This window comes from Urocitellus parryii, chromosome 4, assembly GCF_045843805.1.
Source record: "Urocitellus parryii isolate mUroPar1 chromosome 4, mUroPar1.hap1, whole genome shotgun sequence".
Classification (NCBI taxonomy): domain Eukaryota; kingdom Metazoa; phylum Chordata; class Mammalia; order Rodentia; family Sciuridae; genus Urocitellus; species Urocitellus parryii.
Window position 1 is genome coordinate 46,102,199 of NC_135534.1, and position 27,456 is coordinate 46,129,654.

Consider the following 27,456-nt stretch of genomic DNA (forward strand, 5'->3'; position numbering starts at 1 on the left):
AAGTCCTAACATAGAACACAATGTTTTGGGACAAAGTGCTGTCAGAACACCGGTAAGCACAATTTCCTTGTTCCTGTCACAGGAAGTTATTCCCCTGTTGGTACAAGGCCAGCCTGTGTGGCAGTTTCTGAACTCTTGGTGTCTGGACTCCTGTAATATATGTTGTTTATCACCTCTGGCCTATCATGACTATTGTATGTAAGTTAGCATATATCCACTATAAAAGCTATTTTTGCTGCTCTATAAAGCAGATGCAGTTCTCTGAAACTGTCTCTGGAGGGGTTTCTCCATGCCCTCAAGCTTCAGATGATGCTGGAAGGGCAGATCCCACAGCTGGGTAGGGATGGGATAAATGAGAAGACCGTGGATTATAGTCCCTTGATAGCATCTGCATGAAGGTTCTTCCCCAAATACTCTTACTAAACTTATATAATAAAGCACAGTCTTGCTTTCCTGACTACAACAGCACCCTCCCAGCATTCTTGTGCTGCATCCCAGCTCTCTCTGATGCCTTCCTGAATCTACTACTTTGATAATTAGTAGCCAGTGGGCCATTTTCTGACCATCTTTATCACGTATCATATCTACATGACTTTGTAGCAAATTTCTATACTACTGTTCAACATTCCTGGATTATAGCATCCTTCAGATATAACCTGCCATGTGATCTTCCATAGCAACTCATCACAAATACACTGGCATCTGGAAGATTTCTTTTCTCAGTGCTGAAAACATCCACATGGATGCTAACAGTTTTATTTTCCTGGGTTGTCTATTTTTTTCTTTACCTACTCCTGTACCCTAAGTCCCAGTTCATGTCCCTTTTGGTGGAACCAGCTCAGCTGTTCCATTTACTCTGTATTCTTACATTCTTCGCAAGATCAAAGCTATTTTTCCAATATTGACTACCCTTTACATCAAATTGTCAGTACATTATTATGTAGAGGGAGAAAAACTTTGCCAGTCAGTAGTAATATGGGAAATAGGTAGAAAACCCCAACTTGCTACACTTCTGAAAGTTGTCAGATTGCATCATCTGGGAAAATCAAGACCGTATGTGTGAAGAAACATCTGGATGCTGGATTCTGACCAAAAGGGATTGTGCAAGAGGGAGAAGAGGTTTGCTACATTAGAAAGTGCCAGTATATAAATACCAGCCACATCTCTCCAACAGGTGGCACAGGCAGCAGCTGCAGCTTCACTCAGCAGGAACCACAGCCCAGGGTGAGGTGTTAGAACTTTTCAACCATTTTACTCTGACAATTCTCTTTTTCCACCAGTGTTCTTGTGCTGCATCTCAGCTTTCTCTCTCTACATCCTTCCTAAAACTAATATTCTGATAATTAAAATTCACCAGATGTGAATACTTTTCAGAGTAGAGTTTTGTTGTGTGCATCCGTGTGAATTCAGTGGTGGTTACAATAGGCATTATATTAATATTTATTGATGATTTACCTCATCTCATATTACAGAGAGGAATGTATCAAAATCCCCAAATGCTTATTTGGAAATTTCCTATATAGTGGAGGTTTAGGGCTGATGAGGAATGACTGAAATGGGAAGTAGTTTATTCTAACAGTGTATTGCAATCTCTAAGACACTGGATTCTGATAAGATTGATGAAAATGAAGAATCAAACCTTTTGAAAACCTATTTACCTCTCATCTATCTACACACACACACACACACACACACACACATGTTTGTGTGTAAAATTGATTGAGGTTATTATTGGAATGCAATGATGAATCAACATTACAAAATATAAAAATCCCTCCCAAAACACGAATCATTCTAGGTTGTGTTTCTTTGACTCTGCAGCAAAATGAAGCTTTTGATTAGCATCGTTTTTTGCTTCCTGGTCCTGGGAGTTAACAGCCAAAGATGGGGCGAATTCCTCAAGCAAGCTGGTCAAGGTAAGGATCAAAGAATGGGGGCAGGAGGCTACATCTGGCTCAGGTGATTCACCTGAGCAGACATCCCCACTGTCAAAGTCACAGCTGGATAGAGAAGGAACTTTTGTTGTTTCTTAATTGTAGTAGTTCATGGAGCTTTTCTGGCTACCTTTGTCACTCTTTTATGGGGATCACTAGGCTAGAGGCCACTTAAAGTTTGAAAGGCAACTTTTCAGCAACAATGTAGGAAAGCTCTGGAATTTGGTGGTGTTCTCCTAAAACAAGTGGGGCTCTACTGCCCCCTAGTGGGAATCCAGGGATAGCTTATTTCTAAGTCAAGGCCATCTATCCTTGGTTTGTATCCACATGTTTGTGGGAATGCTGAGCAGAACCATTGCAGTCTCAACCACATAGTAAGAGCAACCACGATTAACTAAGCTCTTAATATGGGCTAGACCCAGTACTACGAGCTTTTCGGTAATAAATGAATTAGTGTTTATCTTTTAATCCCTGTGATGTAGTCACCATTCTTACCCCTTACTAGAGAAACTAAGGCACACAAGAGCCTGAAGTACCTAAAAAAAAAAAAAAACAAAGAAGAGTAGGATTGAACTTAGGTAGATTTACTAGAATTTTATCTACTGCTTATAGACAGTATTGAGGGATTGTGAATAATATTCCGTTCTTTACCCGAGAAATGGTAAATGGTTGGGATGGGGTACCTTTGGGAGGTAACTCTAGTTCCTCTGTCCACAACAGAAGACGCAATGAATTTCCTCCCCAATGGTTCTATTAGCAACAAGACACCGCCAGGAAACCAACAGCATGGGAAAAATACTTCCTTAACCATAATGGCAAGATTTTGTTTTCAAAATGTAGTATTTAAAATTTTAGGTGTTGGGGTTGGGGATCAAATTAGTGGTACAATGCTTCCCCAGCATGCCTGAGGCCTTGGGTTCAATACTCAGTACTGAAAAAAAAAATTCAGGTATTATTAATTTTCTGTAATACTTTCTGAATAATTATTTTAAGGATTTGCTGTTGATCCATCTAGATTCTCACACACCCAGCTAAAAATACCTTTTTTTTTTTTTTTTTTTTTTTTTTTGCCATGCTAGGGATCAAACTCAAGACCTCACACATGCTCTATTGCTGAGCTATATTCCCAGGCCTTATCTTTGACTCCTTAGGTCAATGTTCTTTCATTTTATTAGGGAGGACACTGACGTTTTGAACCTGATTTGGTTTATTTAAATCTCTCTTAGAGAACTCACCTTTGTCACCTATGTTTGGATTCTGATAGTCATTCAGGCTCAAATATAGCCTGGACATTCAGATGTACTCAAGATAGAACTGTCCTCACTCTGCTCATGAGGATGACTTTCTCCCATTGCCTAGGTTTGGAGAGGTCATATGTATGTCATAGCCTCATGTTCTCACACTTAGTCAGAAGGGTCCCTGGATCTTTCCAGATACAGGACCATTATGCAATGAATATCCCTTAAAGATCATCCCATATCTTTACATGCACCACACACAGTCAAAAACAAAATAGCAACAGACAAAGAATGGAATCAAACAGAACAAAACTTGTATCGAGTGTGATTCTCATTACCTTAACTCCGTATAAAAATAAATACTCCTTTTAAGCCAATATTCATTCCAAGGGCTTTGTCAAAAGCTGAAATCTTCTGATTAGAGAAGTAAAGAAGGGCATGATCATTGTCATCATTTTCTTTCCTTTCCAGGGACTAGAGACATGTGGCGAGCTTACTCTGACATGCGGGAAGCCAATTACAAAAATTCAGACAAGTACTTCCATGCCCGAGGGAACTATGATGCCGCCCGTAGGGGACCTGGGGGTGCCTGGGCTGCTAAAGTGATCAGGTAAGGCAGGTTCCCAGGGATGGCAGGCCTGGGTGAGCAGAGCTTGACTGCCTTGGATAGTCAGGAGGGGACTCTCTTCTGAGCAGCCAAATTTCCCATGGAGGCTGTGGCCCCTCCTCTTCTTGCCCATTCTCTGGAGCTTTTCTCTGAGTCGGTGCTTGATGTGGGCTCTGAGTGGCTGGTGGGCCTGAATGGTTCCCAACCCTCCTTCTTGGGTGCTGTTCTTCTCAGGTTGACCAGCCTGGCCTGAGTAGGGCTGTGCCAGGGAGGGGCGGTCTTTACCCCCCTTTCCTTGGCTTTCCTGGACTCTTCTCAGAGCCTTTACTTTGAAAGAGGAGTGGAAAGGGTGGGACTGTTGCTTATTAGCCTGATGATTAATCTCCTTCCTGCCTGTCTTGATTACAGTAATGCCAGAGAGAATATTCAGAGATTGACAGGCCATGGAGCAGAGGACTCGAAGGCTGACCAGTTTGCCAACGAATGGGGCCGGAGTGGCAAAGACCCCAATCACTTCAGACCTGCTGGCCTGCCTAAGAAGTACTGAGTGTCTTCTCTCTGCTCTCCAGAAATCTAGCTGTGAACTGACAGCAGAGAAATTTGTTGAAGTAGTTACTGAATTCTTTATGCCTAATACTAGAACACATAAAAGTGCTTAATAAATGCTCATGAAATCCGACTTATCACTGTAATATGAGCCTGTGATGGTGTTACTGGGAACATTGGCCATGGAGTGATCAGAAAACATCATTGTTTTGATTTTATATATATATATATATAAAGATATAAGGCACTAGTTTAAAAAAAATTGGGGAGCTGTACTCAACTTAAGGTTGGCAGGCACTGGAGCTGGGCCCATCTGGAACAGCTAAAACTGTTGGGTCTCTATCCACTGGCCTTTATTACTAAGGAGACAAGACTGGATATTTACACGGTAGTAGTGCCCCCAAAAGGCAGGCCCCAGGAGGCCCAAGCATTCACCAAATGTCTTCTGGTGTCACATTTGATGCTATCCTATTGGACAAAAAAGTCACATGACAAAAGCTGAGTGAGAGAGAGAGGGAGGAAGCCACTGGAGGATCTGGAAATCATGAAGCATGATCCATGGTGGGCTTTTAGTGTACTAATCTACTACTCCTATCATGTATTTTACTTATTTGTTTGGTTGTCTTCTCCTATTAGAATTTTCTATTTTCTTCACTGCTAGAACCCTAATGCCTAGAACAGTGCCTGGCACATAATTCTCAATATTTACTCTTTTGCCAGCTATTTAAGTTTTTTGATTTTTGGTCCTCTATGTGTGAGGCATAATCAATCAGAGTTAATCTCAATCTTACTCCAAGGCTTACCACAGAGAATAATGCTCAGCTTTTATTTCAGAAGTTTTAAGGGAATGGGCATATCTTTACAGAGCCAGGAGTACCCTACAAACAAATATTGCTCAGTACTAAACTACATGGGTCACATTCCACTTTTTGGGCGGGTCCTCTGGCCGGGCGGGCTTCGAGCAGCAGGGGGCGCTGTGTCAGGAGCCGCGCCAGGCGCGCTGGGCCCTCTAGCGTGAGGAGACCTTTCCTCTCCTCCCCGGCTTCCGGCGCGGCTCCCGGGCGCTGTGGGCGCGCTCAGTCATGGACCGCAACCCCTCGCCGCCGCCGCCCAGTCGGGACGAGAAGGAGCACGAGGAGACTGCTGGAGGAGACTGCATTGGGAGCACGGTCTACAGCAAACACTGGCTGTTTGGCGTCCTCAGCGGGCTCATCCAGGTGTGGAAATCGCGCACGCTGGGGCTGCCCCTCAGGTGGTTCGGCCTGGTAGCTGGCAGCCCCTCAGGCTCCTGGAGCCACCAAATCCCCCGACCACCCCTTCCCAAGCGTACGCTCGGCAAAAGGCGCCTCGCAACCTCAGCTGACCCCCAAACTGCCTGGGGTCACTTTGGTGCGCCTGATGCCAAGAAAAGTTTAGTGTCAGGGATGTTGGGACGTTTGCAGTTACCGTAATTTTGCAAGTTCTCCAAAGACATAGAACTATGCTCCCCATCCCTATCGTCATTTCTGAAGCCCAAGCCTTAAAATTTATGTGATTCATGGACTTTTTTTGTAGAATAAATGGATGTCAAAGATGTAGCCTCACCATCTACTAACTGCATTACTTTGGACAAGTCACCTAACCACCAAGAACTTTGATTTCTCAGGCAATTTCTATAAAATAGGATGATAATACCTATAATATCATATAGAGTTTTCTTATAGGTTAAGTGACATAATGATCATAGAGTGCCCACCATGGTTTTTGGCTTATAGGAGACTCAGTAAATGTAAGTTTTTTTTCCTCTCCGCATCTCAACTAGATTCCCCTCTTCCAATTTCTGTCCTTTCCTGTCCTTTTTCTACACAGCTTCCAGAATAATCTTCCTTAAGACAAAAAAAAAAAAAAAAAGTTGTTGATACTCCTCTTAGTTCTTGTTTGACTGTTGAAGCAAAATGCATATTTCTTAGCTTGGAATCCAGGGCTTTTTGCAGCCTTTCCAGGCTTCTCTGCTCATGGTACAGTGTGTTCCATCAACAGCAAACTGTACACCATTCCTCAAATGCTAGGCACTTTCTTAACTCTGATTCTTATCTCCAAATGCTCTTATCTTTTTCACCTGACAAACTTCCATTTTCCCTCCAAGATTTAGCTTAAATATCACCTCCTAAAAGGAGTGACTCCCAGCTTCTCTCAGGAATAGGTAATTGGTCCATCATAGGTCCTACTCCAACTCTTAGTCCATAATTCAGTTGAGTCATAAAATTTTTGTGACTATCAATTTACATGTCTTATCCCCACTAATCCTAAAATGCATGAAAGCAGGGATTACATCTTATTTATCCCAGTTTTCTAACAACAGTATTTGATCCATAAGTGTTGAATGAATAGATCTACCCAAGGCATTAATTTTTAAAACAAGATGTTTGTGAAAGAAGATTTGAGGAGAGTCTCTGGACTTTTAAGTGGTTATGGGATAATATTAGTTAGAAAGTACTATAGAAAATTTTTATTTTTTTCTTTTCTTTTGAAGATTGTTAGACCTCAAAACACCAAATCTGGCTCAGATGATGAGGAGCAGCAGATGGAGCTTGATGAAGAAATGGAGAATGAAATTTGCAGAGTATGGGATATGTCAATGGATGAGGTATGAGGTTAGAGATGAAACATTGAAATTTCAGACTCTTAGGTGAGAAGGTGGTGAGTGGATTTTTAGAATAGGTTCAGTCCTTCACTCTCTGAGCAAAGGCTTTCTTGAGTGTCTGTAGTCACTTGAATATGTGGTTCAAGGAATAGTCCCAGAAGCTATGAATGCTAAAAATTTGTCTCTGAAAATATGTGTAATTGTCCTGAATATCACAGAACATACTTAAACCCATTAAGATACCTATGACATCACTAGACAATTAATTTTATGCGACCATCATCCTATAGGTAGTCTGTCACTGACTGAAACATCATTGTGTGGCATATGACTCTGTTTAACAATTCACATCCCCACCTTCCATAGTTAACTAATTTAGTTTTTGCATCTCACATTCTTCGGCAGTATTTGGCCTTTTTGGGATCACATGTCCACTCCAGGTTTGTGTGGTGTGCCCCTGTTTGGCATTGTAGACTAAGCAAACTCACTCTTATAATTATATTGTGATCAGAATTTTTTCTACTGAGAATTTTGAAAATACAAATTCTGATTTTTTAAAAAAATGTTTTTTGTTATAGATGGACACAATACCTTTATTTAATTTACTTATTTTTTATGTGGTGCTGAGGATTGAACCCAGTGCCTTACACATGCTAGGCAAGTGCTCTACCACTTAGCTACAACCCCAGCCCCCAAGTTCTGATTTTTTAATATGACCCATTAGCTGTTCTCACCTGTTTCCCTTATTGTGTCTTAAACCTTGGAGGATAGGAATTAAGATTTTACTCTTTCCTTTAATTTAATTCTGACAAAATTAGCAAGTGTGTTTGACTAAGAATTCCTGGTATGTAAATATAATCAGGGCAGAATAAAAGGAAGACAATTCTCCAGAGTATCACAGTGAGTAGATTTGTTTATGGAATTGTTCCATTGTCTTGAGACCAAATACCACAAAATTTTTCTAACCTTGCTTTTATCTGTTGGCACAGTTCCTCACCTAACCTTGTAACTTGTGGGTTTTTTTCTCTCTTGTGTCCTAATGGTAGTATATATGAAATTAAATTTTTTTACAGTTGCCTTAGCTATGGAGTTTAAAGAAGAATATTCAGCATCCAAGTTAATATTCATTTTTGTTTATAGGATGTGGCTTTATTTCTCCAAGAATTTAAGGCTCCTGACATATTTATGGGAGTACTGGCCAGATCCAAGTGTCCTCGATTAAGAGTAAGTATACATTTCATTTTTTTCACTTTGATTTTCTTACTGTCTATAAATCAATAATATCAGTCTGTAAATGTTTATTGAACATTACTAGGTAAAGTACTACTTAAAATTATTAGAGCCATAGAATTTTAGATTTGGACTGGATTAGGAAGATCAATAGTTTCATTTAACAACTGTAGAAACTAGATAGGTATAACTATGTTATGCTGCTAATATGTGACAAACAGAGAACAGTTCCTGGACCTCCTGTTTCTCAGTTCATTGTTCTTTTTCACTCAAAAGCTTCCATTGCTTAAGAGCCATTCTAAACTTAGCCTGTTGCTTAAGACTTCCACAATCTGAACCTGAATCATCTTTCTAGCATAAAATCTACCTTCCAGTTCAAAGCCAGCCTCAGCAAAAGTGAGGTGCGAAGCAACACAGACCCTATCTCTAAATAAAATACAAAATAGGGCTGGGGGTGTGGCTCAGTGGTCAAGTCCCTCTAAGATCAATTCCTGGTACCCCCCCCCCCAAAAAAAAAATCTACTGTCTAGATGGTCCTAATTTGGATAGGCCTGTCTACATTCCATCTCACCAGCTTATTGTGATGGCCATCTCTTTGTGTGCCCTCTGTCTCCTCTCAGTGTTCATATCAGTAACTCAAAGTAGTTTTTTTTTTCTTCCATGCCTTTCCAAATAAGTAAGATCTTAGTAGTTATTGTTGATAGTAAATTCCTAAGAATAATAGATAAAAACTAAATGAGAGGTCTTTATTTATGAAATGTTAAATGTCCTGTGCTTTATTGCCATTTAAGTTGCCATGTGCTATCCATATGATGGATGTATTTGTTGAATAATTTAATTATAAATAATTATTATTTACAGAGCATTTGGTTTTACTACTCCCATGAGGCATACTTTATAGACAACTGTGTCTCAGGTTAAGATGTGTCCAAGGCCACAAAACTAATTAAGAATGAAGTTGAGATTTAAATCTAGGCCTGACTCCAGTATAACACAGTACTGAATTGCTTTTCTTTCTTTGAGATTTCAAAGAATGGAATTCTGTAGAATATTTTTATGAATTGAATGTTGAATTAAAATTTTTATCTTAAAATGTTCTACCTGAATTGGGTACTGATAAACCAGTATTTCCTTGGATCCTTATACTAATAGAAGAATTTGACAATTTTGTGTTATTTCTCTTAATTTTTCTATCTTAAATACATTGACTCATAATTATTTAAGAAATAAACATGTCAGAAATGGCACCTTTCAGGAATTAGTCATATTGTTGAATGTGTCTTCTAGCCACAGCCTACTACAGCAGTAATTGTCTTGAGACCAAATACCACAGGTTCTCAAACTTCAGCTCGTTCTCAAACTGGTGCAACATTCCTAACTTTCTTCAATCCCAGATCACTGATTGCTGAGCCTATCTCCTGAGTTTCTGATCAACTTTGTTAGGGTTCATATATACTTCCAAGTGACACTAGTGCTCTACAGCAGAATCATAGGTTGAGAAGCTTTGTTGAAGGAATTTTTAAAAATCCTGTCAATCAGCCTGTATCTCCATGCATGCTGCACTCAACAATTTTTTTTTTTTTTTTTTTTTAATACCAAGGATTGAACTCAGGGGCACTCAACCACTGAGCCACATCCCCAGCCCTGTTTTTTGTATTTTATTTAGAGAGAGGGTCTCACTGAGTTGCTTAGTACCTAACCCTTGCTGAGACTGGCTTTGAATTTGTGATCCTCCTGCCTCAGCCTCTGCAGCTGCTGTTATTACATGTGCATGCAACCGCACCCAGCCACTCAGCAACTTTTGACATTCCCAAGGTTATTCTGATGAGTGGCCAGCACTATGGTACTTGGTGTTTGATTGGAAGTTCTGTCATTAGTTTATAAGGGAAGTATGTGTTTTTTTCTGTCCCTACTCTCTTTTAATCTTTTCTCGACATTTGACCACCCACATTTTATTGAAACACTCCATCTCTGAAGCTTCTGTGACACTTGCCCTCTCTGGTCTCTGACCTCTTCAGTCCCTTCTCTGTCACTTTCTTTTTTTTTTTTTGAGAATTTTTTTAATATTTATTTTTTAGTTTTCGGCGGACACAACATCTTTGTTTGTATGTGATGCTGAGGATAGAACCCAGGCCACACGCATGCCAGGCGAGCTTGCTACCGCTTGAGCCACATCCCCAGCTCTTCTCTGTCACTTTCATTGGCTGCTTTCTTTCTGTACCCTGGGTATGAGCTCTTTCTTAGATCCAGAACCCAGTCTTTTGTTTTTTTAATATTCGTTTCCTTATTTTACACTTGTATATTACAGCTCTGTATTGTGGGTTCAAAACCCTGACTTCTATCTGGTAACTGGTGCCACATCTCTAACTTTCTTCAGGCATTTTCTACTTGCATGCTGCATTTTCTAATCCCAGATTTCATATGTCCTAACTCAGTGATTATCACATTTACCTGATCATAAAAACCACCTGGTGTGCTTGGTAAACATTAACTTCTGAGGCTCTATGCTAGACATTCAGATTCAGTTGATCTAGATGGGACTTGGAAGTCAGTATTGTTAACAAACCCCCTGAGCAAATCTCATGTTCCAGCAAGTATACTGTACTGCATGAATTAATTGTGTCCTTTTATACAATTTTCTTTTTTCAGTTTTCCTGTTAATGGTATCAGTCTCTGGGGAAATGAAACAACTTGAAATATATGAGTCATGTTCAACTGCTTTCTCCTTTACTTTCCAATAGATTTTTTTGCTTTCACTCTTCCTTATCCTTGTCTTCCTTATCTTCATCTTTTTCTATGGCTGCATCACTATCCTCATCCATCACAGCCCTAATCTTTTTGCATCTTGACTACTGAGGTGCAGGAAGAAATAGTGATTGAATGTTGCTTGACTTTCCTTATCTGAAGGATGGGAATAATAGTAATACCTACCTCATAAATTATATGAAATGACATGTAGTGGCTGGTCTTAATAAGTGCTAATAAATAGTTTTTTGTTTTTTTTTTTTTTTGTATATGTCTTTTATCTCAGAACCATTGTGACCTGTGAAATTTGCTTTGGCAGGAAATCTGTGTGGGGATTTTAGGTAATATGGCCTGTTTCCAAGAGATATGTGTGTCCATCAGCAGTGATAAAAATCTTGGGTAAGTCTTATCATGATAATTATATTTTAAAAATGGATTCATATTTTATATCCCTAAGGAAATGAGAAAATGTGAAAGATAATGTTGTTGATGAACATGCTACAGGAACTTCATTGCATGTTAATGATAGCTAGGGACTTCCACACTTGCATATGGGCATGATTCAGGAGTTAAGCCAGTTTATTCTTTATGAATATCAAAGGGACCTGAGTGCAGATGTAAGCAGGCCAGAAGAAGGATCCATGAGGTCAAACTTGGAGATGGGGGCAGTGAATCAGAATCTAAAACAATGTAGGCATAGGGAATGCAAGGCCTCAGAGATCCAGAGTTTAGGACACAAGATTTGTTAAACAGTGTCACTCTGAGAGCTTTCACTTAGATGAGGGAGCAGAACTTACCAATAGACTAGAAGATTGACTCTGTGATTAAAGGCTTTCGTATTTCTGCTTGGAGGCTAGTTCTCTTCTATAGCCAGGAAAGTTTTCAGCAGAAGGTTTTTCAATGGGGGAAACCTTGGTGAAATTACATGCTAAATTTGATGAGTGTATTCATTTTCTCAATATGGGGTACATGGCTATTATTCAGGATCTAAAAGAAATTTGTATCCAGAATGGCTATGGAGACTGTTCTAGACAGTTTTTGTCAGAGATGGGGTTATATAAGTTTATCACAGGATTCAAGTACCTGAGTCTCTAGAAAAAGTTGGTTTTTGTCTTCAAGGTGTGGAGAGATTTAAGATACTAGTTGAAAGCATTTATTCCTCACTAATTTATAATCATTCATGGAGTAGATGTCTCAGGATTGCATTTCATCTCTAGCATTCCCTATCAAAAATCTGATAATGAAAAATGTTAACATGTCTTTTAAATTCAATTAATGTTTATCTTAAAATTAGTATATAACAGTTTATATTGCTAAAGGGATATGAATTTGTTCAGTTTGAGAACATATGACCAAGGCTGGTGCAGTGGCACTCACCTGTAATCCCAGTGACTTGGGAAGCGAAGGCAGGAGGATCACAAGTTCAAAGCCAGCCTCAGCAATTTAATGAGGCCCTCTGTAAAGACCTTGCTTTAAAATAAAAAATAGGGCTAGGGATGTGGATCAGTGGTTAAGTACCCCTGGGCTCAATCCCCAGTACCAGAAAAGAAAAAGAACAGTTGAGTACTTCTAGTCAGATTGGAAGATACACATATGCTATGACACAAGAATGCCACTCATAGGTATGTAGTAAGAAAAATTGCACATGTACATTAGGATACACATATACTATCATTATTATTATCATCTTTTGGAGCTGGGATTGAATCCAGGGCCTCATGAATGTTAGGCAGGTGTTCTGCTATTGAGCTATACCCCCAACTCCTTTACACAAACATTATTTCAGAAGTATTGTTTGAAATAACCCCAAATTGAAATAGACTGTCCATCAGCAATAGTCTGGAAAAATAAGTTACGATATATTCATACAACTGAATGCTCTGCAGCAGTGACTTAAAGAACAGCTGCCTACTCTGCTGGAAACAAGCAGGTATGCTTTTCTCTTTTTGTGGATTCCATGATTTCCTACACATGATTTTGAGCAAAACTAGGACTTAAGAATACGTACATGTGCATTGAAGTGTCCTACTGTACCTTGTAAGTATGTACAATTATGTGTCAAAGACAAATAGATGGATGAAGTTTTTTAAGGAAAAAAATATATAATATAATTTCTTTCATATAAAGTTCAAAAGCAAAACTAAAAACTATAAAATAATAAAACTATAGAACAGGAATTGGTTGCTGGAAAAGTTGGTATTTCCTTTTCTAGATGGGAAAGAGAACTGATTCAGAATAAGATACATAGGGGTCATGGATATGCACCATTCTTCTCTTTCTTGGAAACATGAATATTTTAGCATGTGTGAGATGTTGGGTTTGATTCTTAGCACCACACATAAATAAAATAAATAAATAAAGGCCCATCAACTACTAAAAAATATTTTAAAAAATTAATAACTTAAAAATGAACATGAACATTTCCTTTATAATTCATTGACTGTAGATTTGTATTTTAATATGCCTTTCTGCATATATGCTTTATTTCACAGTAAAAATGTTTAAAAAATTAAATGAAAATTCTGATGTTTGAAATGAGAGATGTGAAGCATATGGACTTTTGTTTTGTAGGCAAGTGTTATTGCACTGTTTGTATGATTCAGACCCGCCTACTCTGCTGGAAACAAGCAGGTATGCTTTTCTTTTTTGTGGGTTCCATAAAATCACCCATAAGGGAATCTAAGAAAATAGAGTTAATTCTTGATTCTTAAATTTCCTATACTGTTTTTGGAAGATAGACATTAAGTTGACATTTATCATGTAGGTTGTTGCTTACTTGCCTTTCCCAGACAGAAGTGGCCAGTGTCTGGGTTGAAAGGATACGAGAACAACCAGCTATTTATGATAGCATTTGTTTCATCATGTCAAGCTCAACAAATGGTAAGTCACCATGTAATCTAGAAAAAATGTTTTAGAGTACATTTAATTATTAGGAAAACATGTTACTATTTCTGAAAGTCATGTTTTTAAAAAGGCTAAATGCAAGAAAAAGTTTTTTGATTTAAGGAGTAAAATTGCTTCTGAAACTCCCAGGACACTGATAAATTTTCTGCTTACTGAAGGAAGATAATCATTTTAAACATAAGAGATAAACAGATCACCCTTAGAATAAGTACTGTCTTGGCAAGATATGTCTTTTGGAATAGCTTTATGAATTTTGCTTAACCTTATTGCTTTAAACATTAAAAAAAATTTTTTTAATTGTTGATGGACCTTTATTTAATTAATTTATTTATATGCAGTGCTGAGAATCGAACTCAGTGCCTCACACTTGCTAGGCAAGCACTCTAAGCTACAACTCCAGCCCTGCAACATTCTCATTTTTATTTCAATACTTGTTTTATTTTCTTCAGTTGACTTGCTGGTGAAAGTGGGGGAGGTTGTGGACAAGCTCTTTGATTTGGATGAGAAACTAATGTTGGAATGGATTAGAAATGGGGTTGCTCAGCCTTTGGGCCAACCCCAGGAAGATTCTGAAGAGCAGCCAGTATTTAGGATTGTGCCCTGTGTACTTGAAGCTGCCAAACAATTACGGTAAGTGAGCTTTTTTGTGCAAAATGTTCTGGAAAATCCAACTGCTAGAAGTAGCCTTAGATATAGAAGTCTTACTTTCTTTTTGATAGGATGACGTGTACAGATAGTCTTTGTTAGGTTTGATTCCCTACCAATATTTGGGGTGGCAGAATATTTATTCTTTGCAAGAATCATAATGGTTCAAAATACTTGTTTTAATATCATCTAGTTATAGGTGATTGTTCAGCAATAATTGTGGTTACTTTCCTAACTTCATCAGCAATTTTATGTAATTTAGATCAAAGAGAAAAGGTTTTCTTGTGTTTCATTTTACATTGAACATTTAACAACTTCCATTAATGTCATCAACATTTGTTTTCTTGTTCCTTGTCCCTTTTGTAGGTACACCAATCTGGAAAGGTGATTGATTTGGGCAGTTTGTTGTCTTGCCATGAGAAATTATTAGTTCTTACATGACACTGAAACTATTTACTATTAGTCACTAGAATAATTGATATTTTATATAAGCAGCTATTAATCTGCTTAGTGGTTACTATTGCATTCTTAGTGCTCTTAGGCCACATGAATAGCTATTTATTTTATGTCCTTTACTAAGTGAGGATTAAACTTTTCATTATTCCTCCAAATCTGCTTCTTTAGTATTTTCAATCAGTAAATGATGCAGTTATTATCCTCTTTGAATATGTTGAAGAAATAGTGAAGCTACTGACTCTTCCTACCCCACTCTTTTTCTACAGCCAGTCAACTTTCAAGTCATGGTCCTGACTTTTTCCAGGATCCCATTTGTGCCAGCTAGGCTCTGTGTCTCTCACCTGGACAATTGCCACATTCTGTTACTTGTTTTTCCTGGTTTTAGGGATTGCTTCTTCCCAGACTGGTCTTTTTGTGGTACTGGGGATTGACCCCAGGGGCGCTTAACCACTGAGCCACATCCCCAACCCTCTTTTTTATTTTTTTATTTTTTTTTATTTTTTAAAGAGAATTTTAAAATATTTACTTTTTAGTTTTTGGTGGACACAACATCTTTATTTTATTTTTATGTGGTGCTGAGGATCGAACCCAGTGCCCCGCACTTGCCAGGCGAGTGTGCTACCGCTTGAGCCACATCCCCAGCCCCATCTTTTTTATTTTTAATCTAGAGACGCAGTCTTGCTGAGTTGCTTAGGATCTTGCTTAGTTGCTGAGGCTGGCTTTGACCTCGAGATCCTCCTGCCTCAGCGTCCTAAGCCACTGGTATTATAGGTGTGTGCCACTGTACCTAGCTATCCAAGACTAGTTTTTAAAGCTGTCTTTGCAAAGACTCATTTATCATCTCATTGTCATTCTTTAAACTTTTCAGTTGCCCTTCTTAGGATAAGGTCCATATTTTTTAAAAAGCATGGTGTATGGCCCTGAAAAATGCCTTTCTGTTTTGGTTCCTTGTATTCTGTGTTGCCATGTGAAATTTTCTTCAATTCTTCAAACTGAACAGAACAAAGTTTTCCTGACTCCGAGCCTTTACATAGTATGTCTCCTCTTACCTCAAACATATTAACACCCTTTCAGGTTTCTGTGTAAACATCATTTCTCTTAAGGTACCTTCCTGACCCTCCAGTCTAAATGAAATATACATGATTTGTGTTCTCTTGGCACCTCGGATTTCTTCTAGTGCTAAATTTATTTCACTTTATTATAATTACTGCTTTAATTTTCTTCCTGCCTTTTAAACAATAAATTTTAAGAATATAGTGGTAACATCTTAAACATCTCTGTCTTCCTAGCCCCTAACATAGTGCCTGAAGGTTTTAGGTACATAAATAAACATTTGCTGAACTATTGTTTTAATTGTTCACTATCTTTTCATTTTATTGTTTTGTTGAAGAACCAACACTTTTAATTTCTGAGACAACAAATTGTTTATAAGAATTGTGCTTTAAGGGTTTTATTGTACTCAGCTATGGAACTAGGATAACCTTGTGAAGTTTTAAGAACATTGTCAATACTTAGTGCAATGGACCTTACTTTCTTACTATCATAATTTCAGTTATTGCCTGGTACAGTGATTCACACCTGTAATCCCAGAGACTCAGGAGACTGAGACAGGAGGATTGTGAATTCTAGGCCAGCCTCAGCAATTTAGCAAGATCCTCAACAACTTAGCGAGACCCTGTCTCAAAATAAAAAGGGCTGGATTATAGCTCAGTGGTAAAGCACTGCTGGGTTCAATCCTTATTAAGAAAAAAAGATGTCTCAGTTATTTTTTTGTTTTGACTATTTGAAAAGAAAACAATGATGGAAACATTGTCTAGCAGGTCTGTGCATTGTTGTTTTTGTGGGACATAGTCAAAAGAATTTTACCTCTTTCCTTTGTGTGATTATATTACATATTTGCTTGTTTACTCTTTCCCCATTATAATATAAATTCTAATGAGCATTTAAAAACTGAGGATAAAATAGGGAACTGTTTTATCCTCAGCTCCTAGGGCAATGGCTAAAACAGTGTAATAAATATTTATAGAATGAGTGAATAGATAAAATTCCCTAGACAATAAAGTTATTGATGCACTGCCTTTTGCTTTTTGTATTTAGTTCTGAAAACCCAGAAGGGCTTGATGTTTACATGCATATCTTACAGTTGCTTACCACAGTGGATGATGGAATTCAAGCAATTGGTAAGATGGTTTATTGGGATGCATTAGAGCTACTAATTTAGTAGTTTCTTTATTTTTAAATTACTACTTTGTTTATATTCTTTATTAAGTACAGTGTCCTGATACTGGAAAAGACACTTGGACTTTACTTTTTGACCTGGTCTGCCATGAATTCTGCCAGTCTGATGACCCACCCATCATACTGCAAGAACAGAAAACAGTGCTAGCCTCTATTTTTTCAGTGTTGTCTGCCATCTATGCTTCACAGGCTGACCAAGAACATCTAAAGACAGAAAAAGGCAGGTATTGCTTCATTCACTAACTTAAATTGCAACCTGTTATATTTTTAAAGACCTGGCCTATGTGAGTTCTTCATTTGATTTCTTTCTCCCATTTATCCCCATTTAAAAAAAAATACTTTTGTTCCTTTAAATGCAAGTCAAGGATCTGTCTTAACATATTTGTCTGAAAAATTGCCATTTATTTAGGTGGGGAAGATTGGTTTTAAACATGTTAAATTTTAGATGTTCAAGTGCAGACGTTGAGTTGACAATTTAAAGTCTGAAGCTGAGGAGAGAGGCTGAGTTAGGAATCTAAATATTGGAGTTAGTAGATGTTAGTTGTTATGTTGCTTATATCTTCTATAGCCTTACTTATTTCTTTTGACTTGATGTGAAATGAGAAAAAAAACTAATCTTGCTACAAATATGCTTAGCTTTTTTTATCATATGTAGTTTCCTTAATGAGTGTTGATGTCCTTAATCTTTCCCTTGAAAATTATAGAGAAAGTTTATCATACTAGAAACTTTTTTTTTTAAGTTGGTGTAGCTCAGTTATCCAGAATAGGGGGTGTCATTGTAGCATATTCACACATACATGAAATCGCAATTTGATTGATTTTACTCCCCAGTACTGCCCCTACCTTTCTTTTTCTCTTCCCATCTTCTTCCTCTACCCTAATGGTCACCCTCTACTTTCATGGCATCCTTTTCGCCCCCCCCCCTTAACTTTCATATATGAGGGAAAATATAACAATACTTTTATGAATCTGACTTACTTCACTCAAAATTGTGGCCTCCATTTCCATTAATTTTCCTGCAAATGACATAATTTTGTTCTTTATGGCTGAACAGAAGTTCATTGGGTTTATATACCACATTTTCTTCCATTCATCTGTTGGTGGACACCTAGGGTGATTCCATAACTTGGCTGTTGTGTTGTGCTGTTATAAACATAGGTATGTGTGTATCTAAGTATGCTTACTTTCATTCTTTTGGATAAATACTAAGGAATGGTATAACTGGATCATATAGTAATTAAATATTTTTATCTTTTTAAGGAACCTCCACACTAATTTCCATAGTTACTATGCTAATTTATATTCCCACCAACAGTATATAAGAGTTTCTTTTTACTGTATCCTAGCTAGCATCTATTATTTTTTATATTCTTGAAGATTGCCTTTCTAACTAGAGTGAGATGGAATCTTAGTGTAGTTTTAATTTACATTTCGTTGACAACTGAAGATGTTGAGCCTTTTTTTTTAATTATAGATGTTAGCCATATTGTACTTCTTTTGAGAAGTGTCTGTTTAGTTCATTTGCCATTTATTGATTGGGTTATTCATTTGAGTTCTTTGCATATTCTGGGTATTAAATCCTATGTTAGATGATTAGCTAGCAAAAATTCTCCCATTTTGTGGGTTGTTTCTTCATTGTTAATTGTTTCCTTTTGTTCTGTAGAGGCTTTTAGGTTTGATACCATTCTATTATTCTTTCTCTTATTTCCTGAGCTATGGGAATCCTACTCAAGAAGTCTTTGCCTGTGCCTACATGTTGAAGTGCTCCCTTTATTTTTTCTTCTAATAGTTTCAGTTTCTGGTCTTAAACGTGGGTCTTCGTTCCATTTTTTTTTCCCCCGGATACCAGGGATTAAACTCGGGGGCACTCAACCACTGAGTAACATCCCCAGCCCTTTTTGTATTTTATTTAGAGGCAAGATCTCACTGAGTTGCTTAGTACTTCACTTTTTGCTGAGACTGACATTGAACTCCTCCATCTCCCAAGCTGCTGGAATTATAGGTGTGTGTCACTGTGCCCAGCTTGGATCAATTTTGAGTTGACTTTTATATAGGGTAAGAGATAAGGATCTAATTTTATTCTTCTATATATGAATGTCTTGTTTTTTATAGCACCACTTATGAAAGAGGGTGTCTTCACTAACATGTTTTTGACATCTTTTTCAAGAATCAGATGGTTGTGGGTGGGGCTTGGCCTCTGTGGTCACTGGGAATGTTGAATCCCCCAGCAGCTTTTGCAGAGCACTGATATCTATGGACACTAACACAGACTTCATTTAAAGAACTCCATAGACAATTAATGGCAAAAACATGAATCAGTTTGTATTGTGGCATTCAAATCCTAGCACTTTGGGAAAGCAAGGAGCAAGGTTTTGAAAACCATGGTTCACCATCATTATGCATTCAAAAGTTGAGTAAGATAACCACATCAAGAATTAGGACCTCTTGGGACTGGGGTTGTGGCTCAGTGGTAAGGTGCTTGCCTAGCCCATGCACAGCCCTGGGTTCGATCCTCAGCACCACTTAAGTATAAATAAAATAAAGGTATTGTGTCCAACTACAACTAAAAAAAAAAAAAAGAAAGAATTAGGACCTCTTCAAAAGCTTCAAGTATTATCTGCATTAAAGCTGTCCATTGAACTCTCATAAAAGTAGAAGCTGGGCTGGGGATGTGGCTCAAACAGTAGCGCGCTCGCCTGGCATGCGTGCGGCCCGGGTTCGATCCTCAGCACCACATACAAACAAAGATGTTGTGTCCGCTGAAAACTAAACAATAAATATTAAAAAATTCTCTCTCTCTCTCTCTCTCTCTCTCTCTCTCTCTTAAAAAAAAAAAAAAGTAGAAGCTGAAAGGGACCTTTTTCCTTTAATACATTTTAAAGAATATCACTTCCTCTGACTTCACTTTTCTTGGCCATTAGGATCTTTCATATTATCTGTTCCATTACACAAGAACCAACAAAATATTGCATATATATATGTATGTATTTTTTTTCATATTCTGTGGCCATAAATTTTTATTGATAGAGGAGGATGAGTTTGGCTTGGTAAGTTTGGAATTAGGTCTATTATTGTAGCCTACAAAAAGTTGAATCAATAATGTAAAAATAAGGAGTAAATGTTAAAAATATGTGAGGTTAATAGAGCATGTGTTTTGCATGGGACAAGGTCCTAATTGAATTTCCAGCATCAAAAAAAGCAACCCCCCACCCCATGTTTATTTGACTTTATTTTATTATGTGTAAAATGAACCTGTTAGTTTCCTCACCTACCTCACAGGGTTGTTGCCAGGTTCAAATGAAATAATGTATGCAAAAAAGACAATAAAATGTTCAATACAGATAGGGACATGTATTATTACATAGCTGCAAATCATCCTCTCTGCTTTTTAGCCTGGGAAGGTCTGTGCTTGAAACACAAGTTGGAAAGTATATACCATGTCCAAACTGGATACAGGGAAATAAGGCCATAGTTTTTGGGTTTTTCCCCCTCTGAGTACTTAGAATACTATCATGGGCTAATTCTAAGAAGGAGGAAGACAATAAATTTCTTCAAATTATAAATTGAAATTGGTAATGTTCTAGAGTCATTAAGGGTAGCGACATTAGTGGTTTACAATATCTTTTTACCGAGTTTTTCTTTTTTAATTAAAGAACAGAGCAGAATATTTCACAATGTATCCCACATAGGAAGAGTTAATATCATCTTAGTTATATGTATGTTTAAATGTGTGTGCAGTTGGTGGTTAAATAAAATGCATTTTTTTCCTTGTGGGGGGAAAAAAGAATTAACTATGTGGTTTGGTTTCTGTGTCTTCTGTTCCATTCCTCTGACTTTTTTAATGCCATGCTTGTTTTTGTTATTGTGCTCTATAGGATAATTTGAAATCAGTTATTGTGTTGCCTCCAGCATTGCTGTTTTTTTGCTCAGGATTGCTTTGGCTATTCTGGATTTTTTGTTCTTTCTATTCTATGAAGACTATCACTGGTATTTTGATGAGTATTACATTGAATTTGTAGATCACTTTTGGAAATATGCCCATTTTAACAATATTAATTCTGCCTATCCGTGAAAATGGAAGATCTTTCCATTTTCTAGTGTGTTTCTCAATTTCTTTCTTCAGTGTTTTATAATGTTCATTGTAGATGTCTGTCTTTCACCTCTTTGGTTAGGCTTACTCATATATATATATATTTTTTTTTCTTTTTTTTAAGCTATTGTGCATGGAGTTTTCCTGATTTTGTTGTATGGAAAAACTGTTGATTTTTGTAGGAACCTCTTTTGTGCTATTAATAGGACTAGATATTTTTTGCTGCAGCTACCCCAAAACTGTGTAAAATTTTATGATCGGTGAAGAAAGTATAAAGATGTTCCTTTAATTCCAAGCCGCTGATTAAAATCTTCTCCTTGTCTTTTCCCAGCCTCGAATAGTGGTTTTGCAGAGATAGGGCTAAGGTGAGAAAGAGTCAAGAGGCTGGTATAGATTGATGTGATCTACAGGGAAATATGGAATAAGAATTGGGCTTTTGAGTTGGTGATAATGTAAGGAGGTAGGAGTAGATCTAAGGGGACTATAATAAAGCAGCCAGGTAGGGAGGTGTTCTGAAGACATTGAATTGAGTAATAAAAGATAAGATTTCCCTGGTTGCTAAGTTTTTAAAAAGTCTCTTCCATATACTGTACATAAATGACTTAAGTTTGGATAGGAAATTAGATTTTTTTCAAATTAGTATACTTGATATTTCAGTGCTGTAGAAAACTTTCTTTTTTTCCCCCAGTTATAATTATTAAGCAGAAATGGTGAAATTGAATCAGTGTTTGAATCTGCATGAGATCTCTTAGCATGTTGATGGTACAATATATATTTTGAATATGAGCTTTATTTGTTTTTTTTTTTTTTTTAATGTGGTGCTAGGATTGAACCCAGTGCCTCACACTTTGTGAGGCAAGTGCTTTACCACTGAGCTACAACTCCAGCCCCTAAATATGAGCTTTATTTTTATATTCATTTTTTTTGTACTCTAATTAAAATGACTATTCAGTCTTTAAAAATTAGACTGAATTTTTCTGCTTCATTTAATAAAATTTAGCATTTAAGAGCTTTGTCTAAGATTTTTATGATGTTAAAACTTAAACTTAATATTCTTTTGTCACTGTGTCCTCAAAGACCCTGCGTTGTAGGGCTTTTTCCTATCTCTCTCACCTCTTTCTGTGCTACTCTTCCCTTGCTCACTAGCCCAGAGTCATACTGGCTTCCATTTTGCTTTTCAGACTTTCCTGATATTTTCCTTTTGGGGTCTTTGCTCTGTTCCTCTGAGATATTTTGCTGGGCTTTCTGCATTGCTAACATTTCTTATCCTTTAGTTCTCCAACTCAGTATCAACTCTTCAGAGAAGTTCCCCTGTTGAGCTGCTTTATTATATTTCCCTTTTGTTTCCTTCATAAAATTTACCATAACCTGGGGCTGGGGATGTGGCTCAAGCGGTAGCACGCTCGCCTGGCGTGCGTGCGGCCCGGGTTCGATTCTCAGCACCACATACCAACAAAGATGTTGTGTCCGCGAAAAACTAAAAATAGATAAATAAATAAATTTTCTCTCTCTCTCTCTCTCTCTCTCTCTCTCTCTCTCTCTCTCTCTCCTCTCTTTAAAAAATAAATAAATAAATAAATAAAATAAAAAAATTTACCATAACATGAAATGATCTATTTTATTTATTTACTTATGTGAAGGTATGTAGACATAAGCCTCTCGAAAGCTGATGCCTTAGCAATCTTATTTACTACTGTATCTGTAGTTCAGTATGAATGTATGACTTAATGAGTAAAAAAAAACAAACTGGCTAATTTCATGTCTCTTTATTTGTTTGTACAGTAGATCTTCCTCTGATTGACAGTCTAATTCGGGTGTTACAAAATGTGGAAGATTGTCAGAAGAAACTAGAGAACTCTGCAGAGTCTAACCAAGAAGAAAATAAAAAGTCTGATCCAACCCAAGATGATTTCCACTTGAAAATCTTAAAGGATATTTCATGTGAATTTCTTTCTAATATTTTTCAGGCATTAACAAAGGTAGGAAAGAAGTATTCATGGTTTTTTTGGTACCAGGGATTGAGCCCAGGGGTGCTTAACCACTGAGCCACATCCCTAGCCCCTTTTTATATTTTATTAGAGACAGGGTCTCACTGAGTTGTTTAGGGCCTCATTAAGTTGCTGAGGCTGACTTTGACCTTGTGATACTCCTAGCCTCAGCATCTTGAGCCACTGGGATTATAGGCATGCACCACTGTGCCTAACTTTTTTTTTTTTTTCAGCAAATGAAAGTATGGTTTGCGTAATGCTGTGAACTTTATTGCTGCTTTTTTGCGGTGCTGGGATTGAACCCAGGGTTTCATGCATGTTATTTTTATTTTATTCATTTATTTATGTGTGGTGCTGAAAATCAAATCCAGTGCCTCACACATGCTAGGCAAGTACTTTACCACTGAGCTACAACCTCAGCCCTTGCTAAAGTCTTTTTTAAGCATCAAGTGATATGATCAATTTAGAAGGATACCTCCAAAAGCAATAGAGAGGAAGAATTCGAGAGTTGAGGCTGGAGGCCAGGAGACCAACTGATGGGCTCTTAAGGTTGATAATCTTCAAGAATATTCTGGCCAGGCTCCATGGTGCATGCCTGTAATCCCAGCAGTCCGGGAGGCTGAGACAAGGAAGGTTGCGGGTCCAAAGCCAGCCTCAGCAATGGCGAGGTGCTTAGCAACAGTGAGACCCTGTCTCCAAATAAAATACAAAATAGGGCTGGGGATGTGGCTCAGTGGTTAAGTGCTCCTGAATTCAATCCTTAGTACAAAATAATAATAATAATAATAATAATAATTTGAAAAATCATGAGAGCCTAAACAGTGAAGTGTGAATGGAGAGGAGTGATGGGGTAAGGTTTAGCAGAGTAGAATTGAACACTTCTAGGGGGGGAATTAGTAGCCGGACAGAAGGAGAAGTCCTGGATGTACCCAGGTTTTTGGTTTGTGCAGTAGGGTGGATGGTAGTACCCGCCATTAAAATAAGGACCACAGTGGAGATGTGTTTGGGTTATGTAAAACTTTTGATGAAGCTAGGTTCAGTTTGCAACATTTGAAATGACCATAGGATCAGTAAGTAATTATATATACTGATTTGTATTTTTTTTTAGTAAATAAAGTTTTAGAATTTTTCATTTCTTGATAGTAAATCTTTTGTTTATTTTAGGAGACTGTGGCTCAGGGGCTAAAGGAGGGCCAGTTAAGCAAACAGAAATGTTCCTCTGCATTTCAAAACCTCCTTCCTTTTTATAGTCCTGTGGTGAGTATGGGTAAAAGTATAGGGGTCTGTATTTCACAGGATTACTAAATGTTCTCAAGAAGGACTTGATCTTTCAAGGCCATTGTCAAAAAAGATGGTACACATCACATGATTTAATGCCCTGTCAGAAAGATGGCTACTGGCTAATTCATAGTACTGGCCTAAGTGTAATTGTGATTTTAGGAAGAAATCAATATGGAATTTATGCTGTCCCTTTCTGTTATAAAGTAGAAAGCAAAGGTATTAAGCAAAAGTAAGATTCTTATGAAGAGTTGGTATTTTGGGGGGTGGGGGGAATACTAGGGATTGAACCCTGGGGCACTCAACCAGTGAGCCACATTCCCAACTCTCTTTTGTATTTTATTTAGAGACAGGGTCTCTCTGAGTTGCTTAGTTCCTTGCTTTTGCTGAGGCTGGCTTTGAACTCGAGATACTCCTGCCTGAGCCTCCCGAGCTTGATTTTTATGTGAGAATTTTGTGTTGGTATCCCCTACAAGTACATTCAGCTGGGATTACAGGTGTGTACCACTGTGCCCAGCTGTTTTTATGTTCTTCAAATAACACATTTGCTACCATCGGAGGCAGTTTCTAAATAGAAAATTTTATAGGAAAATAAGTACAAAAGGAAGGCATGCAGAAACATGTTGAAAAGGAAAATATTAATAAACTATAGTAATGGACTTTTTTTTTTTTTTTTGGTACCAGGGATTGAACCCAGAGGCACTACTGAGCCACATCCCCAGTCCTTTTTTATTTTTTATTCTGAGACAGGGTCTCACTAAATTGCTTTGGGCCTCACTAAATTGCTGATTCTGATCTTGAACTTGGAATTCTCCTGGGTCAACCTCCTGAGGTGTTAGATTTACAGGTGTACAACACTGCGCCCGAACATAATAATGACCCTTAAAGGGGAATCAGCAGGAGGATAAGTAGTAGCTCAAAAATTAAAATATAAATAAATAAAAAAGTTAGGTATAGTCACTTCCTTCATGATGATTTGGGGGACCGTGATATCATCTGGAAATTTATCAACATATCTGTCTGTTGAACTATTTAGAAAACCATAGGTAGTTTGTAGTCAGAATATCTTCAATCACCGTTTTTCTCACTATATTTATTTGATTCTTTTGTTTGACTCCCAGGTGGAGGACTTCATTAAAATCTTACATGAAGTCGATAATGTCCTTGCTGATGACCTGCAGGAAAGCTTCCCAACTTTGAAGGATCAGGCTTGAAAAATGAGTTGGAATTTCTTCTGTCCAAGAAATAAACTTGATTTTTTAAATAGTTGAAATTGACATAAAGGAAATATTAGATAAAACTGATACTAGACACAATTGCCTAGTGTTGTGCCCTTCTTCCTCTCTAGACTTACCTCAATTATTTGGCATTAAAATCTGAACTTCACCTCCCTCTATTTTTAATATTGCTTATGAGTTATTTATCTTTAGTTGAAGAGAACAAAAATACAAACTTACTATTGAGGTTCTTTTGAGAATATTTGAGGGGTTGGTAAGAATTTTCTTTTACTTTGGACCTGACCTATTTTCTTTATTACTTCTTTCTATTATAACATTATAGGCTGCTACATACTTTTGTAGTATTTTGATACATTTGAATATTTCTTAAATCTGTAAATTATAATAAATAGTTCAGTATAAACTTTTAAAATGTTACATGATCTGAAGAGTTCACTACAATGTTCTATATTTGATTCAGTTGCAGTGGTATTTTGAATGATGCTTCTCCAGAACATAAATATGATATTTGAAAGTACATGTACAAATAAAATTGAAACTCACTCTTTCCCTACACTTTTTTGTAGGAGGAGAGGGAAAAAATTGAGAGGAACTTGAGTTAGCCTTTATTATATGTGGTGTCATTGTTTCTAATTAAATTTGAATTAGATTTTCAAAGTATTTAAATCATTTTTTAAAAAAGACATATTCTCCAGGGCTGTGGTTGAAGCTCAGTGGTAGAGAGTTGCCTCACACACGTGAGGCACTGGGTTTGATCCTCAGCACCACATAAAAATAAATAAATAAAAATAAAGATATTTTGTCCACCTACAACAAAAATAAAAAATAAAAAAGAAGACATATTCTCCTGCTTTTTTAGAAGATATTTTGTCCCTTTCAGTTAATAGGATATTATTAAACTCTTCGTTTTTTTGGCTGATCCATCATTCTAGGTGAAGAGCTTTTCCAACTGTCTTTAATTTCCTGTTGCCTTTTGAATTACTCACCTTGATAACTCTGGCATTTTAAGTGAGGAAAAGTTTAAAAGGCACCTCTCAACGTATATACTTTTACATGTGAACACACACATACACATAAACTTTTTTTAATGATGTGCATGCAGAAACCAACTGTAGACATTAAGGAACAACCTCTGAAGTAAATCATTAAGTCTTAAGTGAACATCACTTTCTGTTGTACAGGATTGAGCTATAGTGATGGTGTAGAGCTGTGTTTGAGTAAATTAAAGAAAAGGAATGCTGAGATTATAGATTATCTTGCCTGTTTTAACGAGTATTCTTTATAATCTTATCAATATCCTATTTTTTTCAAGGAATAGATTTCTTTAATTTAGGGTTAATGTATTCTATATGAACATATCTTTTACCACTTTGCAATTTTAATCTTTTCTCTATTCTTGGTAGAAGTTTTAAGGAAGGAAAAATAAGTAAGAATCACTCTTGAGATCCATTCCGAAATTTTTCTTTTTATTACTAGTGTGAGATCTAATCCAAGAACCATTATGAACAGTCATGTATGTACAATGAAATGGTATGATGTCTTGGATTTGCTTCAAAATAGTCTTCAAAATAGGGGTAAGGGGAAGGAAGGTGGGATAAGTGAAATAAAATAAGATTGGCTATGAATTGGAATTGCTGTAGCTGGGTGATGATTACATGGGGGTCTGTTACACTGCTGTTTCCTCTATTTTTGTATG

The 27,456-nt window shown here is 37.2% G+C and overlaps 2 protein-coding genes across 5 annotated transcripts; both read left to right on the forward strand.

The window, feature by feature from the left end:
• Positions 1-1,158: 1,158 nt before the first annotated feature.
• LOC113189944 (serum amyloid A-3 protein) lies at positions 1,159-4,452 on the forward strand. Of its 2 annotated transcripts, none has more exons than XM_026398997.2 (4): positions 1,159-1,224; positions 1,822-1,916; positions 3,644-3,782; positions 4,188-4,452. In XM_026398997.2, the coding sequence occupies exons 2-4, from the start codon at positions 1,826-1,828 to the stop codon at positions 4,324-4,326; spliced, it is 369 nt and encodes a 122-aa protein (XP_026254782.1). In that variant the 5' UTR covers positions 1,159-1,224; positions 1,822-1,825; the 3' UTR covers positions 4,327-4,452. The 2 variants fall into 2 exon arrangements, with proteins under 2 accessions (XP_026254782.1, XP_077653647.1); XM_077797521.1 differs by having other exon boundaries at positions 1,181-1,224; positions 1,799-1,916.
• A 926-nt stretch (positions 4,453-5,378) lies between these two features.
• Positions 5,379-27,456, forward strand: Saal1 (serum amyloid A like 1). 3 transcript variants are annotated; one of them, XM_026398981.2, is made up of 12 exons: positions 5,379-5,542; positions 6,838-6,951; positions 8,089-8,172; positions 11,243-11,322; positions 13,495-13,554; positions 13,688-13,803; positions 14,277-14,457; positions 17,026-17,108; positions 17,198-17,386; positions 23,039-23,235; positions 24,409-24,501; positions 25,644-27,456. In XM_026398981.2, exons 1-12 carry the CDS (start codon positions 5,408-5,410, stop codon positions 25,734-25,736), a joined length of 1,425 nt encoding a protein of 474 aa, XP_026254766.2. In that variant the 5' UTR covers positions 5,379-5,407; the 3' UTR covers positions 25,737-27,456. The 3 variants fall into 3 exon arrangements, with proteins under 3 accessions (XP_026254766.2, XP_026254767.2, XP_026254768.2); XM_026398982.2 differs by having other exon boundaries at positions 23,042-23,235; XM_026398983.2 differs by lacking the exon at positions 24,409-24,501.

Coding starts and splice junctions, on each gene's coding strand:
- LOC113189944 (XM_026398997.2), top strand. CDS start 1,826: ATGAAGCTTTTGATTAGCATCGTTTTTTGCTTCCTGGTCCTGGGAGTT. Junction 1,917..3,643: donor CCTCAAGCAAGCTGGTCAAG/GTAAGGATCAAA, acceptor TTTCCTTTCCAG/GGACTAGAGACATGTGGCGA. Junction 3,783..4,187: donor TGGGCTGCTAAAGTGATCAG/GTAAGGCAGGTT, acceptor TCTTGATTACAG/TAATGCCAGAGAGAATATTC.
- Saal1 (XM_026398981.2), top strand. CDS start 5,408: ATGGACCGCAACCCCTCGCCGCCGCCGCCCAGTCGGGACGAGAAGGAG. Junction 13,555..13,687: donor ACTCTGCTGGAAACAAGCAG/GTATGCTTTTCT, acceptor TTTATCATGTAG/GTTGTTGCTTACTTGCCTTT. Junction 17,109..17,197: donor TGATGGAATTCAAGCAATTG/GTAAGATGGTTT, acceptor TTCTTTATTAAG/TACAGTGTCCTGATACTGGA.